General features: G+C 41.8%; 1 protein-coding gene across 1 annotated transcript in view; it reads right to left on the reverse strand.

The window, feature by feature from the left end:
- The window catches only part of ACP3 (acid phosphatase 3), a 72,037-nt gene extending 55,123 nt beyond the window's left edge, over window positions 1–16,914 (reverse strand). The window contains exons 1-2 of the mRNA XM_049870894.1: window positions 16,776–16,914; window positions 853–948 (exon numbers count right to left, since the gene is read on the reverse strand). Of these exons, the coding sequence (XP_049726851.1) occupies window positions 853–948; window positions 16,776–16,895 (216 nt within the window). The 5' untranslated portion in view covers window positions 16,896–16,914. The remainder of the gene's footprint in view (window positions 1–852; window positions 949–16,775) is intronic.
- Between the last annotated feature and the right edge of the window lie 721 nt (window positions 16,915–17,635).

The raw sequence follows: 17,635 nt of genomic DNA on the forward strand, positions 1-17,635 counted from the left end.
GACCTAGAAGACAGAAGATGCTGACCTCAAATAACCTCTCTGAGCTCTATGAAAGAGAGGTTTTTTGAGATTATTTCCTTCTCTAGGAAACATCGGGTCGAGTTCGGGCAGTAATTCTCAGCCTTGGTTACACACTAGAATCAACTGATAAATTGAGGAGCTTTTAAAAATTCCAAAGCCCAGAAACACACTAGGCCAATTAAGTAAGACTCTCCAAGGCAGACACTGGTATTTTTTCTTAAAGCACTCCAAGTAATTCCAACGTCTAGCCAAGATTAAAACACTAGTTTTGGAAACATCAGCTCTAAGCATTCTATGACATTATCTTAATGTGTTTAAACGGTGCTTTGGACAGGACAGAAGCAAAGCGCTTGACCTGGTGGCTCCAAATAGAAGAGCTGTCCAATCTTATAAGTGAAGGCGGGTAGAGAAGAAAATACTGGAACAGTGGTGGCAGATGCCTTGTTTACCCAGTTCACTTCCTCCTTGTGTGTGCTCTGTAGGTGGGAATCCCTGTGTTTATGTGATCACTCATCAGAAAGGCTAATTCCAATTTATCTAGCTGACAAGAAATGAAATTCTGATACTGGCACTTCCAGAGGAACCATGTTTTCCCAGCCCTGTTGATTCACCTTATTGTTTATAAAACTATTTTTTACTTGCACTGGTGAAGCTGGCTTGTGAGTATCTCTTGGCTGTCTTCAGCATCTCTAAACTCATATATTCCTCTTTTGTCCTTGCACATCATTTATGCTTTAATAAAGCCAACTGAGTAAAAAAATAGTGAAACAAACAACTCTGTGCACATTTCCCCCACAAACTTAAAAACTTTTAGCTGAAAATTCAACCAACCTTCGTGAGTTGGCCAAATCCTTGTGGCCATTCGGATTCTTTAATGGGGTCGTTAGGAAAGGTTTCAATGGGACTTCGGTCTCCATGTCGAAACAACTGAAAATAGATGTGAGACGGTAATGCGTCAAATTTCTTCTGCACATTATAATAGAGTTTCTTCTAAACCATTGTTTCTCAGCCTTGGGTGCCCATTGGAATGACTTGGGGACTTTAAAAACACCAAGGACTGGGCCCCATCCCAAGAGATTTTGGTTTAATTAGTCTGGGGTGCAACCAGGGTATCAGGATTTTTAAGCCTCACCAGGTAAATCTAAGGTTAAGAACCACTGTTCTAAGGTCACTAGCACTTTCCCTGTGTTTTAGGTAGTAGAAGAATCAAGATGATTAACCCATTAGATATGCATGGATATACTCGGAGATCAGATACGTCAGATAGAGCAAGGAGAAACACAAAGCTTAGCAAGATCACTTTATTGCCGCAAACTCTGATGAGAAGTATATCTCCCTTAATTAGGGCTACAGCAGTAATGGCTTTAATTTTTTTTTTTTTTTACATGTAATAAAACAGTGGCTTTTAACTGCAAGTATTTTGTCTTAAAGAAAACCCACTGTCATTGAGTTGATTTGGACTCATAGCGACCCTGTAGGACAGAAGAGAACTGCCTCATAGCACTTTCAAGGCTGTAAATCTTTACAGAAGCAGACTGCCACATCCTTCTTCCTCAGAGCGGCTGGTGGGTTCGAACCACCAAACTTTTGGTTAGCAACTGAGTGCTTTAGCCACTGTGCCACCAGGGCTCCTTGTCTTAAAGAAAAAAAAAACATGGCTGTTGAGTTGATTCGGACTCATAGCAAGCCTATAGGACAGAGTAGAACTGCCCCATAGGGTTTCCAAGGAGTGGCTGGTGGATTTGAACTGCTGGCCTATTCGCTAGCAGCCAAACTCTTAACCGCTACGCCACCAAGGTTTTATCTTGAAGAAAGGCACCTAAGATTTGGTAACCATTTTGAGCCAATGATCTGTTAGTTTTTAGGGGAATAGAGGTAAAGGAATTGTGGGTGGGGAGACTGGAAAAGCTAATTCTCAATACTTTAAGAAGACACTCTTTGGGGAGAGTAGCATGAACTTTTGAAACCTTGGTACTTGGATTCTAACATGCCGAGCTGAATGCCAAGCCAAACACAGCTATTTTATCAGCAAAAGATAAGGAAAGAAGAACACTCAAGTGCAAGATGAAGTCTACAGCAGATGTTTTAATGTGGAGGAGGGCTACACAACCTTGCATCATCTGAGATTTCCCACCCCTGTCACGTACGCTTCCTAGATAAGATGCTCATTTGGAAAATAAAGCCAAGAGGCTGCTCTTCTGAAATCCTATAAAACAATTCAGTAGACACTGAATAAGGAACGGTCTCCAACTTTAGTCATGCTTGAGGTGAGATTCTAGGGAAGTGGGGCAGGTTTTTAAGTCCTGAGCTGGCGTCTCTGGTGTCTGAGGAAAACTGATCTTTTGGTCCCCTAAACTGATGAGGGTTTAGAAACTCAGTAGACCAAGCTGCAGAAAGCAGAGGCACAAGGACTCAGTGGATCCCATGAAACCACTTTGGTCAGATAAAGAATTACTGCCATGAATGGTCCCCTCCTGGAGGGAAGAATGGCTGTGTATTGTCTGGTGAGTATTTATAGCTGCTAGTCACTAGAGGTGACTGGGTCAAGATCAGGAATTATCAAGGCTAACCCTAATGCTTTTCCTTCCACAATCAAAACACATTTTAAACTTTCTAGATCCTGGGTTGGCATTGGTAGTTCAGCGGTAGACTTCTCACCTTCTGTGTGGGGGACCCAGTTTGATTCCCCGTCAATTTGCCTCATGTGCAGCCACCACTCATCCATCAGGGGAGGTTTGGGTGTTGCTATGCTGCTGAACAGGTTTCAGCAAACTTCTAGACTAAGACAGGCTAGGAAGAAAGGCCTGGTGATCTCCTTCTGAAAATTAGCCAGTGAAAACCCTATGGATCACAATGGTCCAATCTGCAGCATAAATGGGCACCACTTTGTTCTGTTGTGCATGGGTTGCCACGAACTAGGGTCCTGTAACAGATCCCAGGTAATTGTGCAAAATACTTTCCCAGATATGAGTTACTAAAGTTACATGGTTTCAGGCAATTACAACCCTTACATTGTTTAGTTTTCAGGGTTTCTCAACCACAGCACTACTGATATTTTGGATCAGATAATTCTTTATTGTGGGGGGCTATCCTGTGCGTTTTAGGACATTCAGCAGCATTGCTGGCCTCTACCTCCTAGGTGCCAGTGGCATCCCCCCTAGTCGTAACAACAAAAATGTCTCCAGACATTGCTAAATGTCCAGTGGGGGCCAAATCACCCCCCAGTTGAGAGCCACTGAGTTAGGCAAAGAGAAATCAGAAGAGAGACATTCTAGTAAAATAAATGAAAATGCTTCCTACCAGCCTACAATGACAACGACAACAATAGCTCCTCAACATTGTTTGAACACTCGCTTTGTCCCAGAAACTGTGCTAAGTGTTTTTCATGCATTTAATCCTCTCACCAGTTCTACAAGGCAGTTACTATTATTATTTCTATTTCGGAAACCGGGAAATTGACCTTAGTTAAGTGACCTGCCCAAGGTCGCAGAGCTTGTAACTGGTAGGGCTTGGATTTATTGTGTGTCTCCAAAGTCAACTTTTAAAAAAATTTTATTGTGCTTTAAGTGAAAGTTTACAAATCAAGTTAGCCCCTCATACAAAACTTATATACACCTTGCCTAATTGCTCGCCCCCTAATGAGACACACACTCCTTCCCTCCACTCTCTATTTTCGTGTCCATTCGGCCAGCTTCTGGCCTCCTCTGCAAAGCCAACATTCTTAACCACAGGTAGTAGGTTCATTTCTCCATGCTCATACAAACCCCTCAGACTCCTACCACCTAAATCCGGACAATATGGGACCTGGAGCTTCTGTTTAAACTCTATTCCATGTATTCTTTTTATCGAAGATTTGAAGGGTTTTTGTTTGTTTCTTTCTTTCTTTTGCATCAGAAGAAACCAAACCTTGATCAGTAATGAAGTCACTCCCTTCAGACAAAGGTTAAAAACCCGTTGCCATTGAGTTGGTTCCGACACAGAGTGACCCTGTAGAACAGAGTAGAACTGCCCCACAGAGTTTCCAAGGAGTACCTGGTAGATTTCAACTGCTGACTTTTTGGTTAGCAGCCCAACACTTAACCACTATGCCACCAGGGTTTCCAGACAAAGGTTAGACAGGCCCATAAAACAAAGAGACTAAAGGGGCACACCAGCCCAGGGACAAGGACAAGAAGGCAGGAGGCAACAGGAAAGCCGGTAATAGGGAACCCAAGGTCAAGATGGGGAGAGTGTTGACATGTTGTGGGGCTGGCAACCAATGTCGCAAAACAATGTATATACTAATTGTTTAATGAGAAGCTAGTTTCTTCTGTAAACTTTCACCTAAAACACAATTAAAAAAAAAAAAAAGAAAGAAACCAAAGCTTAAGGTAAGAAAGAAGCCTGAAGGCACCACTATGTACCGTGCTTAAAAATAAAATGGAGGTTATACTAACTGAATGGCCTGGGGAGAGAAAACAAGTGTGGTCACCTTAGAGGAGCGTGTTTTAAGGAGTAAGCACCCGGAACATAATCCTGAGACTTGGAGCCAGCTTGCTCACTTTGTCCTTATAGGTCAGAAATAATTGAAATCCCCTTCATTTCAGTAGGTTATAAGGGTTTCCAAAGTAATGGCTCAAACGTGCTGTGAGTGCACAGAAACACTTAACAAACCATCTCCCACACCTGTGCTGGAAATTAAAGTGTGCCTGTGTGTGTGCGCGTATACACACATAAAGGGAAATCCCAGCAGAGCCATTTTCAAAATGGAGCCCTCAGACTATACCTAGGCATTCTTTTAAGTCTGTGGTAGGACAATGTTCTTCACTGCTGCTCGGCCAAATTTATAATCTTTGTTCTCAGCCTAGCAATCATAGTTTATGAAATGCTTTAAAACAAACAAAAGCCAATTGTTGTTGGGTCGATTCTGACTCATGGTAACCCCATGCGTGTGTCAGAGTAGAATGGTGCTCCATAAGGGTTTTCAATGGCTGATTTTTTGGAAGTAGATTGCCAGGCCTTTCTTCCGAGGTACCTCTGGGTGGACTAGAACTTCTACTTCTTCGGTTAGCAGCCAAGCTTTTAACCATTTGCACCACTCAGACCAAAAACCAAACCTACTACCTTCGAGTCAATTCTGCCCCATAGCAACCCCGTAGGGTTTCCAAGGCTGTAAATCGCTATGGAAGCAGACTGCCACATCTTTCTCCCGCAGAACCGCTGGTGGTTTCGGTTAGCAGTCAGTCGCTTTAACCACTGTGCCACTTGGGCTCCTTTGCTCCACCCAGGGACTTTATAATATCCTTTAGAAACTAAAAAATATATTAGTGGGAGTACTATTTGCAGTGCTAGTGGTAATTGCATTAAGGATACATTCAAGATAAATATAACACGTTACATTTGTTCAACCCTGCATAGTTTGTAGAATTCTTTCCCTTGCTATCTTGTTGAGTTCTTACAACCCTACCGTGGGGACAGGTTGGCACCATTGCTGCACTGAGCACTTAAGGAAAGCGAGGCTGAAAGAGATTAAGTGAGCTGTCCAGATTTCCCTACCTGATCTGGCCTCTGCCCACCTTGATGCCCTTACCTTACCTTATCCTCCCTCTTGCTAATCATGCTTCAGCCGCACTGGCACTCCTGCTGTTCCGATACCTTAACTCTGAGGGCCAGACTCAGGGCCTTTGTCCTTGATGTTCTGTCTGCCTGAAATATCCTTCACTTCCAGTTTGCCTCCTGGCACAATCACTACATTCAGGTCTGTGCTGAAAAACAAAACCTTTACAGATCCACCTCGCTTGACCACCTGATATAAAGTAACTCCTGCTCTGTCTCTATCGCATCTATTTTACTTTCATCCCTGATATTTTCATGTTTTGTTTAATTCACTTATTTTTTAAATATCTGGCTCCCTCTCCCACAATAAACTCCTTGAAAGTAGAAGCCTTGCTGTCACATGCTCTGCTAACTCCCCAAAGCAGGGCCTGGCACGTAGTAAGCACACCAAAAAGATTTGTTTTAATAAATGAATCCTGGATTAGACCAGTTCCTCCAGGTAGATTATGACTTTCTTTTCAATCTTCTCATTTCTCAAGGCTTTTCCTTTTTATCCTTATTTATTGCAAGGCGTGCTGTGTGTGTTCCTTTTCTTCTTCCTTTTTCTGGTTCTCTTATTTTTCCCTTTGATGCCCTACATTTGTGCGTTTGTTTCTGGAAGGGAGAGTCTGCCCCTGGGCTAGACTGGAGTGTCATCAACCATCATACTGACCTTTCAGGTTTGGAATTTCAGATGCTTCATAAAACTTCCAGTGATTCTAGAAACCCGAGAAGGGATTTTGGCTGTTGACATTAAGCTCTAGTCTGCCTTTTATTAGAGCGTGCTTTAAATTGTGAAAATCTCGCAAGGCACAAACCTTGGCGGGAACAAAAGCCTATTTTGTTTTCTTGTTTTAGGAATTGAGAAATAAATCCTCTGGTTAAAAAAAAAAAAGTAAAATAATTCAGACAGAGAAGAATGAGTCATCCAAGTGGCTGCCCCTTCAGAGGTAAGCGGGAAAGCTGCCTGACTAGAAGGAATCAGACTGGGAATATGGCCTGCACTCACCGTAAGGAAGACAGAGAAGCAGGGCACACTAATGAGACTTCTACCCAGGGCCCAGGAAGAATGCAGAGCCCCATGAGAAAGGAAAGGAGGGAAAGCTGTGGGTTATATTGGGTGGAAGGTGTATAGCAGAAAAGATCTAGGCTTTGGGGTGGATAGACCTGGGTTCGGGGCGGATTCACCAGTAAGCAAGGTGCATATGGGCTTACAGTAAGGAAAGCACACAGGGACTTAATTGTGTTTACTTACTAATCTGTGTGCACATTTCACATGCGTTTCATGTGGTGAAAAGCAGGTAAAATTGTGCATTACAGATTAGTAAGTAAGCTCACGCATATCTTGCTTATTGGGTAATCTTCCCTGCCAGGGTTCAAACACTGGCTTTGTCACTGACAACCCGGTGACCCTGGGAAAGTGATTTAACTTCAACTTTCACATGACTCAATTTCCATCTCTGTAGAATGAGATAATCCATATCTACCGGTAGGGGCATCATGAGATTTAAAGCCATCAGCATAGTACTGGGCTCACAGGATGCACTCAGTATATGGTCTTTATTATTATACTTGTTATTATTATATTATTCAGACATTTAGCTAGCTATCTTATACACTTACTTTTCTGATGGCAATACACCCACTCCTCACTTATCGACATGGTTAGTTTCCAAAGGCCAGGTTGTTACACAAAAATCGGGGTTATGTGATAATGAAGGATGACCACATCAGATCACAAAATGGAGGATGACTACATCATTACATAACTGCCAAATTACACCATTGCATAACTGCCAAACCACTGAGAATCATGGCCCAGCCAAGTTGACACATAACCTTAACCATCACAGCCACAGTAATTCTTGCCTCACACCTCGGCATTTGTTACTGCCAGATGTAGTATGTCATTAATTGCAATATAGTTGGATAGTAAATTTTTTACTATTGTTGTGAATATGAAATGTCAGATAACAAGATAGTCAATAAGTGAAAATTAGTTTGCAGCATAAACACATGTAAACATCTTTCTGGTATTCTCTGCTTTCAGCCAAGATACATCTGACATCAGCAATGATATCCCTTGTTCTAAGACAGAGAGCAAAGGCTCTGAGATCGGAGGGTGCCTTTTTGAGAAATAGCAAAGAGACTGCTGTGGTTAGAGGAAAAGCAAGTAACAGAGAAACAGGCTATACCATCAGGGAGGTAATAGGGGGTCGAGCGAGTGTGGAATCTAGAGACTTAGTAAGACAGAGAACAGAGGGGCCCCCAAATCTGCAAACAAAGTAACAGAAATGGGCCAGGGTGCAGAAACAAACCATTGCCCAAAACAATGGGGCAGGGTATCTAAAAATAGTCCATAAACTTCTTTAAAGTTGCCTTTCAGAAGCAGCTGGAGTAAACTAGACCCAGGGACATGCACAGAACATCCACCTGGGACCGCTGTGTGACCTTCTACCAGGGGCAGTGAGGGGCTGCAGCCCCAGCAGGGAAATTGAACCCAGGGAGTGAGAGGCTGCAGGCTTGACACCCCATAATAAGTCCTGCTACTAATCCCAGAGGCCTCCGGGACAGGGGCCATCTTGGAAAGGTGCTACATGTGCACCCTAGTTAACATATCCCCGCCTGTGCCTATGAATAAACATGAATCTTTTCCCATCCAAGAACTTTTAAAAACTCAGGCCTGTCTTTTGTTCTGTGAGATGAGGCGGGGCGGGGTGTAAGCGTTGCCCTAGGCCCTCCTCGTATCTGCTTGCAAGCCTCTTCAATAAAGCTTTGCTCGTGTGGAAAACTACGTGCCTTACCTGCTCATCCTTGACCAGTGAGAGGCAAGAGCCTTATTCTGGTACCAGTTCCACATCCTTTTCTGAATCTTGATCGAATTCCTGGAAGTTCCCTGTTGATGTACTGCTGCAATCGTTTTTGAATTATCTTCAGGAAAAATATACTTGTATGTGATATTAATGATATTGTTCAACAATCTCTGCATTCTGTTGGATCACCTTTCTTTGGAATGGGCACAAATGTAGACCTCTTCCAGTTGGTTGGCCAGGTAGCTGTCTTCCAAATTTCTTGGCATAGAACAGTGAGTGCTTCCAGCCTTTCATCCATTTGTTGAAACATCCCAGTTGATATTCTGTCAATCCCTGGAGCCTTGTTTTTCGCCATTGTCTTCAGTGCACCTTGGACTTCTTTCAATACTATTGGTTCTTGATCATATGGAACCTCCTGAAATGGTTGAATATTGCCCAATTCTTTTTGGTATGGTTACTCTTTGTATTCCTTCCATCTTCTTTTGATGCTTCCTGCGTCATTAAGTATTTTGCCCATAGACTACTTCAATATTGCAACTTGAGGCTTGAATTTTTTCTTCAGTTCTCTGAGCTTGAGGAAAAGCTACATGTGTTCTTTCCTTTTGGTTTCCTATCTCCAGGTCTTTACATATTTCATGATAACACTTTACTTTGTCTTCCTGAGCTGCACTTTGAAATCTTCTGTTCAGCTCTTTTACTTCATTTCTTCCATTAGCATTAGCTGCTCTATGTTCAAGAGCAAGTTTCAGAGTCTCTTCTGACATTCATTTTACTGACTATGCAAAGACATTTGACTGTGTGGATCGTAAAAAATTATGCATAATATTGCAAAGAATGGGAATTCCAGAACACTTAATTGTGCTCATGTGGAACCTGTACATAGACCAAGATGCAGTAATTTGAACAGAACAAGGGGATACTGGGTAGTTTAAAGCCAGGAAAGGTGTGCATCAGAGTTGTATCCTTTCATCATACTTAATCCATATGCTGAGGAAATAATTTGAGAAATTGAGCTATATGAAGAAGAACACAGCATCAAGATTGGAGGAAGACTCATTAACAACCTGCAATATGCAGATGACACAACCTTGTTTGTGGAATATAAAGAGGACTTGAAGCACTTATCGATGAAGATCAAAGACTGTAGCCTTCAGTATGGATTACACCTCAACATAAAGAAAACAAAAATCCTTACAACTGGACTAACAAGCAACACCATGGTAAGTGGAGAAAAGACTGAAATTGTCAAGGATTTCAGTTTACTAGGATCTACAATCAATACCCATGGAAGCAGCCGTCAAGAAATCAAACAACACATTGCATTTGGGCAAATACACTGCACGATACCCCTTTTGAAGTGTTAAAATGCAAAGATGTCCCTTTGAGGACTTAGGTGTGCCTGACCCAAGCCATGGCATTTTTAGTTGTTTCATTATGCATGTGAAAGCTGGGTAATGAATAAGGAAGACAGAAGAAGAATCGATGCATTTGAATTATGGTATAGGAGAAGAATATTGACTATACCATGGACTGCCAGAATAATGAACAAATCTGTCTTGGAAAAAGTACAGCCAGGATGCTCCTTAGAAGCCGAGATGGTGAGACATTGTCTCACGGAATTTGGACATGCTATTATCAGGAGGGACCAGTTCCTTGAGAAAGGCATCAAAGTAGAGATCATTGAAAAGAGGAAGACCCTCAACAAGATGGATTGACACAGTGGCTGCAACAATGGGCTCAAGCATAGCAATGATTGTGAGGATGGTGCAGGACCAGGCAGTGTTTTGTTCTGTTGTACACAGGGTCACTATGAATCTGAACTGACTCAATAGCACATAACAAGTTTGCAGAATATAGGCCAAATGAGCAATTACCAATTAAGCGTAGAGAAACATAGCCTTCTCCCCCAAGAAACACGTCTATTAATTTATAATCATCCATTCTCCGTTTTGATTTCCCTGACTGAGTTGTTGTTATTAGGTGCCGTCGAGTCGGCGACTCATAGTGACCCTACGCACAACAGAATGAAACACTGCCCAGTCCTGAGCCATCCTTACAATAGTTGTTATGCTTGAGCTCATTGTTGCAGCCACTGTGTCCATCCACCTTGCTGAGGGTCTTCCTCTTTTCTGCTGACCCTGTACGCTGGCAAGCATGATGTCCCTCTCCAGGGACTGATCCCTCCTGGCCTCATGTCCTAAGTATGTAAGACACAGTCTCGCCATCCTTGCCTCTAAGGAGCATTCTGGCCGCACTTCTTCCAAGACAGATTTTTTTCCCTGACTGAGAGGGATAGTTAACTATTCCTTTTAATTTAACGTATTTTGAAAGCTTCAGGTGCCCATAGTGGCAACCTGGTTGATTGAAACAAACACATCTTGAGCCAAATACAATCTTCCTGACCAGTTTCACCACTCTGAAAACATGCAAACGGCATTGGCATAAAACTGTGGAGAGTCTTAAGTAAGCAAACTGAGCTGAGCTCCTACTTGGCTTGGCGCAAGCACTCAGTTCACGGGGAGTCTCTCCAGCAAAGGTCTTTGAAGAACTGCAGATCTCCACAGCTTTGCTGCTCCTTTCAGTTACATTGAGTCAATTTTGACTGACGGCGACCCCACATTTGTTGGGGTAGAACTGTGCTCCATAGGATTTTCGATGGGTGATTTTTCAGAAGTAGAAGGCCAAGACTTTCCACTGAGGAGCCTCTGGGTGGACTCAAACCTCCAGTCTTTTGGTTAGCAGCCAAGTACATTAACTATTTGTACCACATGGGGACTCAATTGCGGCCACTTAGCTCCAGCCATTAGGGAGCCATAGAGCAAGGAAGAGAGGTGGTTGGGCAGTTTGTAAGCTGAGAAAGGAACCCTAGTTTTTGTTTTCCAGTAGAGAGTTTTATCTGGTACGTCTTTTATAAAGCAACTCAGAAGTTCTAAATGTACCACCAAAAATGGCTACCTCTCAAGTTCCCAGCACCCAGTACACCAAAGCTCCAACTGTCTTTTTATTTCTTGTAGGTAACACCTAGATACTGTTACGGGCTTAGTAGGGTAATTTTGGGATGACGAAATATAAAAAGTAAAGATCCTGGCATCAAGTGGATGCGCCCATTAAGGTAGCTATAATTTCACTTATTTTAACAGAAGTGAAAAAAAAAAAAAAGAATGTATAGGCCTTGAGAATTTCATACTTCTGTTTGAAGGTATTGTTCAAATATAAAAAAATGAAAACGAAGACAAATAAAAGGAAGGTCAATAGTCTGTTCAGTATCCTAATCAAAAGTTATAAAGCAAATGACCAGTAAGTCAAGGGGTCAGTAAGACAGACCGTGGCTGAAATGGGTAAAACCTGTAGAACTCCTGGAGTCACATTTGAATGTATATTTCTCCAGGTGTCTTTATTGGGCCCAAAGCTGAGAAGAAAACTGATCAAACTTAAAAAAGCCATGTTAAATCCTTCATTCTTTTGAGAATAAAAGGCACGAATAGAAAACAAAAACACCCGGGCATTTTAATGAACTGGTTATGTGAACATTATAAAAAACACGCGTGGGATAAAACGATGTAAGATTAGGTAGATTATAATAGTTACAATGTTTGGGGCCTTTACCAAATGGGCTTGTAAGTGTTTTTTATGTATTGATTCATTTAAACCTCATAACAACTCCATGAGTTATTATTATCCCCATTTCACTGATGATGAAACTGAGGCACAGATAAGTTGTTACTCATAGAAACTCATATGGGAGTGAGGGGTTGAGCTGCATTTAAACCCAGATGGTCTGATTCTTGACCTTGCACTCTTAACTACTGTGCTACATTGTATTGTATAGTATACAAAATTATAAACTTCTTTGGTTTTTACCTCACATTCCTTTTTAAGAATTTCAAGTGTTTAACGCCTTTTATGTATCTTACCTCCGTAGCATCATCATTTTTCCAATAACCCAAATTAGAAAATTAGGGTCATTTCGGTTTCTCCCTCTTCCTTAATACTTACATTCAACCCACAGGGATTCTACCTTTACAATTCTTTAAAGAAAGTTGTCCCTCCTTTTTCAGTTCTACTGCTCTCTGATCCAATTTAGGCCTTAGTTATGCTTTGCTTGAACTGTAGCAGCAGCCCCTTGCTGCTCTCACTTCCAGCCTCTCCCTCCCTCAAGCCACATTTGACCACAGAAGTTCATCTACCCCAAGACAGAGTTCATAGATGTGAAGGCTTGAGTATAAACAAGTTAAGTGGTTAGCCTAAAGGATCTAGTAGACATAATAACCATTTAATACCTTCTGTTTCTCTCTTCCTTGTTCCCTTTAAATTTCATTCGAGAATAATTAAGTCATCTAGATTTTATCTAGAAAAGTTGGAAAGCTTCTATTTTAGACTGATGACCAACAGCACCACCTTCTGTTTGCGTTGTGGTTCGAGCTTTCATATGCATATCACTCCGTTCATCCTAAAAACAACGCTGTGATGTGGGAAGCATAGTTATGATCACTTTCTCCAAGTTTCAGTTTGAGGAATCTGAGACCCAGCTGTATTAAGCAGCCTGTCTGTGATTCCATAGCTGGTAAATGATGGTGGAACTGGAATTAACGAAAGTTCAGTGCTTTTCTAAGTTGTGGCCTTCGACTTTGATTTGTGAAAATAGCATTAGAAAATTTATAACAGGATTGGACTACCAGCCTGAGGAGTAACTTGCCAATTGTTCTTTTTCCAAGAGCAGTGAGGAAGAACCTGGAAAGTCCGCTGTCCCTGGAAATGTGTAATGGCTGGCATCGTGTTTGGATTTGCCAACCACAATATGGAAGTTAGCCATCCAGGTGTAAGACCAGGTGCATAGAGTTTGGAGGCTATCTCCATCAAGAAATGCCACATAACTTGAGTAAGACTTCCACCTGGTCAACCAGGAAGAACAAGAAGAGTGGCTCATCCTCCCTTTCTTTATAAAACTCTAGTAGAATGAGATGGAATTTTTGTGTCTGAGGGCACCTGAACTTGTAGTTTTTCCCTGTCTCAGGGGAGAGCGAATGCTTTAAAACAGCAGTTTTCTATTTCTGAATGGACTGCTAGGATATATGGGATTGCTTCAAAAATAACCTAGTGGGCTTGTGTGGAGAACGGATGGGCATAGAGATGAGACAGGTTGGCCGTGAGTTGATAGCTACTGAAGCTGGTTGATGGGTACATCAAGATTCACCATGCTTACTTACTATTCTATTTTGTAAGTATATAAAAATTTCCATAATATAGCAATTCCCTAAGTATTTTCTAGGGGGCGCTGTGGAAATAAGAAGAAATGGATTCCGTAGTTTAAACTTAGGACATAGGATTTATGCGATCCTTTCTTTGAAAGTCACAGTGCATGCTAGCATATTGAAGACTGAGGCAGGGGCCTAACTACGGAAAAAAAGGCCTATGGCAATTAGTGTTATATTGCGGAACGGTCTCTTTGCAGCTGGCGATGGAAACTGATGGCCAATAGAAACTGCTAATTAGTGCTTCTCCTCAAGCAGTGCCCAAGGCATGCACTACCTGCTCCCCTAACCCCCCCAGCCAGACCTCTGCTCTGAGGAGTCCTGCAATAAAGAGAATTATCTTGTTTAACCTACGTTCTGTCCCCAAAACGGACTTGACCATTGAGTTTTTTTTCCCCCCAAGCAACACCTGTTAACAACTTGTCAAACTAGTGTTTCATGGACCACAGTTGGAGGAATCTGATTTAAAAGACCATGTTGTGGCTCTGCTCACGAGAGAGAACAAAAGCCTAAGACAGTTTCCTGCTCTTCCTGCCAAGAGCAGCTTTTTGGAAATGGGGAAGATTTGCTTTTCCTGGATGACAAAGAAAAAGCAAGGAAAACACCTGCTGATTTTGAGTCATCACCACAGCAGACCACCAAGGGGGATCTCAGACCAGCTCCACGTGCTGGGCCCGTGGGCACAGCTACCACAAGCAGGAACAGAACAGAGCTAATGATTAGCACTTTTTCTGGGGTCAGACAGCCTGTGTTCAAATCCTGCCTCCACCATTCCAGGTGGGTGGCCAGCAAGTTGCTTAGCCTCTTTGTACCTGAATTCTTCATCTGTAAAACAGGGATTTGAATAGTTCCCTACACTTTATAGTTGCCAGGTTTAGCAAATTAAAAAAACCCCCAGGACATCCACATATTACATGGGACATATTTATATTAAAAAATTACTCACTGTTTTATATGAAACTCCGTTGAACTGGGCCTTCTGTTTTTTATCTGGCAACCCTACCTTGTAGGGTTTTGGGGAAGATTATAGAACATAATACAAATGGCACTCTCAGGACAGTGCCTGGCATGTAGTAAGCACCCAACTGACTATTTATTGGTTATTATCATTAATATTACCCCTTTTAATCAGACATACTTTGCTTTTGTTCTCATTCTCCCAATAATATTCTAAGGATTGTCCTGTATATATAATTTAACCATGGATAGTTAAATGTTCTTTATAATCAAAAGAAAATTATATCTTCTGACTTAAGTCCTGAGATTAGAAGTTGTTTTGTAAGGGCTAAAAAAGATGAATTAAGTTGACCTTCATCTACCATTAATGGAAGGAAGCTGTAGTAAGAAAAATAGTTAACATTAGCTTTGTACAAAATTTGTGTTAATTTTTTAGTTCCAAGAGATTTACCTTTGTAATTTTGTTTTGCTTGGAGAAGAATTAACCCGTAGTTCCTGAGCACATGTTAACCGAGAGTGGGGAGAGGAAAACCACAATCACCTTGGTAACCAGGGAATGTTTGTTAGCCTGGGCCATGGGTAAAGCACGGAGGAAGACAACCTATCATATGCAGTGGCCTGGGATTTTGCTGTAATATCTCAAGGAGGCTTGCCACTGAGCCAGCTTGTTGCAGGCCTACAATGTTGGCAGCATAATTTCTGCAGATTCTCTATGCTTGTTTAAAGCACACGTTGGCAAAGAACTCAAGGAAAGAAGTAAAAGCCTAGCTCACCTGGGTTTCCCTATAGAAACTACACAGCACTATATAGTTTTTTTCAGCACAGAAGCCTGGCAGTCATTTGTAATTAATTGGTGATAACACTTTTCTGCTTTTCTCTCTTTTTCTCTGTATTACTGACTCATGACTAGTAAGCATTTACTGGGCTAAGAATCATGATTTACATAATAAGCGTATGGCCATGAGGGAAACCCTGGTGGCGCAGCGGTTAAGTGCTACGGCTGCTAACGAAAGGGTTGGCAGTTCCAATCCACCAGGCGCTCCTTGGAAACTCTATGGGGCAGTTCTACTCTGTCCTATAGGGTCGCTATGAGTCGGAATCGACTCGATAGCACTGGGTTTGGTTTTTTTATGGCCATGAGATGTTCTGTAGAAAGAAGGGAATTCTGAATACATCAAATTGAGAAAATTGGAGTTTCAGGTGTAATTTTTAAGTTAAAGGTGACTTTGCCCAAATTATAAAAATATATTTTGGCTATTTCTTATGGAAAGAAAATTTACTTATTTATCTGCCCACTTTCACCATAGCAAAATCAACTATGGGAGGAAGAGAAAGAGAGCAAGAGAAGCTGTGAAAGACAAGAAGAGTGACCGAGGCAGAGGGACAGATTGAAACAGAGAAAAAAGAGAAATAGAGACTGAAAATCAAAGAAACCAAGAGATACAGAGTATTAATGCCCGGGCTCGTATGTAAAGTGGTAAATCCTTACTTTTTTTCAAACCCTCGTGCCATCTATAATTGATGCCAACAGTACATTTTCTTTTGCTGACATCATGCATTAAGCACCCCCTGTTTTTTCCATGTTTTGTCACAGATATCACAGGTGTAGAATAAGCCTGATTTTAAAGGGTAACCAATTCTATATATCAGGAAACCCATATATCAGGAAGTTACCCTAAAACTCTGAGTTTTGTTTCTCTTTCAAGCTTCAAAGGCTGTTTACAAATATATTTTCCAATTTCCTGATAAATAAAAGGGGAGGGGTCTGCTTAATTCAAAAAACGACTGTTTTTTGGGTTATAAACTAATAATCATTAAAGTGGATGAAGCTACTTTAGGTTGTCCTATATCAACAGTGCTAGCTGGGGCTTCTGGCCACCTGTGGCTATCAAAAGGCCTTTGTACCCGGGCAGTTGTAATGTAAGTAAGTAAATGAATAAATAAATAGCATCGGCAAAGGGGGGAAACTCCTGTTTGTCAGGACTTGTTAGGTCTTCATTAAGAGGAACTTGCAAAACTTGATTATTCACTTTCAAAGTTTGAACACTTCCAGGTCTCCAGGAGACAACTCAAGGGTAAAACGAAACCTGACACTTGGTTTTCAGACCCTGCTGGTAACACGCGTTTAAAGAAAAAGCACTGAGAAAAGCCTACTTACCAATGTCACAAACTTCAACTCCTTGGCCACCACACCTTGGTCCGGCCAGAAGGAAAGCAGAACTAAGAAGCTAAGGCTCAGGCCGGCTGCCTGGGCCACGAGGAAGGGGGCAGCTCTCATGATAGGGAAGAGCTGCCTTGGGCACAAGTTAGAAGGTCCTGCTTCCAGTTGAAAGGACTTTAGCCAGAAGCTATTTAATGAAGGGATTGAAAGGAAAGGAGGAGCCAGGCTCATTAATAGTCAAATTTTCAGGAAGCTTGGGGAGGGGTTTGGTATGTATCTGGTCCTGTAGGTTTTGAGGCCGGGAGTTAGAGATTACAATCTCCTCCTGGGAGGACACTGAGGCCCAGAGGGGGGGAAAGCTGTTGCTCAAGGCCACTGTACATGTTAGTAGACATTTCTTTCTTTTTGTTTCTCTTTTCTTTGGATGGGGTGTGATATAGCCTTTTCTTTGTGCTGTCTCTTGGAAAGGGATCTATCCTGACCTTAGAAATTTTGGGCCTGTGATTGCTAATTTTTGGGAATGCAGAATTATAGGGAGAGAAATCTGAATGAACTCCAGATACTGGCACGATTTAGACCCATTCCACCTGCTAAAAATACCTCCTTTTTCTAAAATTCTCTTATAGCCTATTGAGGTATTTTCAAAATTGAAAAAAATGTAAGGCAGCTCTTGGAAAATATTTAGTCATACCTTTTTTTAGATATTTGGGACTCACCTGTGGTATCTCAAAATTAGGATTGGAAGCCCCTATCTTAACCCGGCACAGCTTTAAAAAACAAACAAACCTTACAGCTCTATATTGTCAGTCATCAACTTTAGCCAAAAGCCTTACATTCTAGATAAGTCACCCTTGCCT

This window comes from Elephas maximus, chromosome 27 (assembly GCF_024166365.1).
Source record: "Elephas maximus indicus isolate mEleMax1 chromosome 27, mEleMax1 primary haplotype, whole genome shotgun sequence".
NCBI lineage: Eukaryota > Metazoa > Chordata > Mammalia > Proboscidea > Elephantidae > Elephas > Elephas maximus.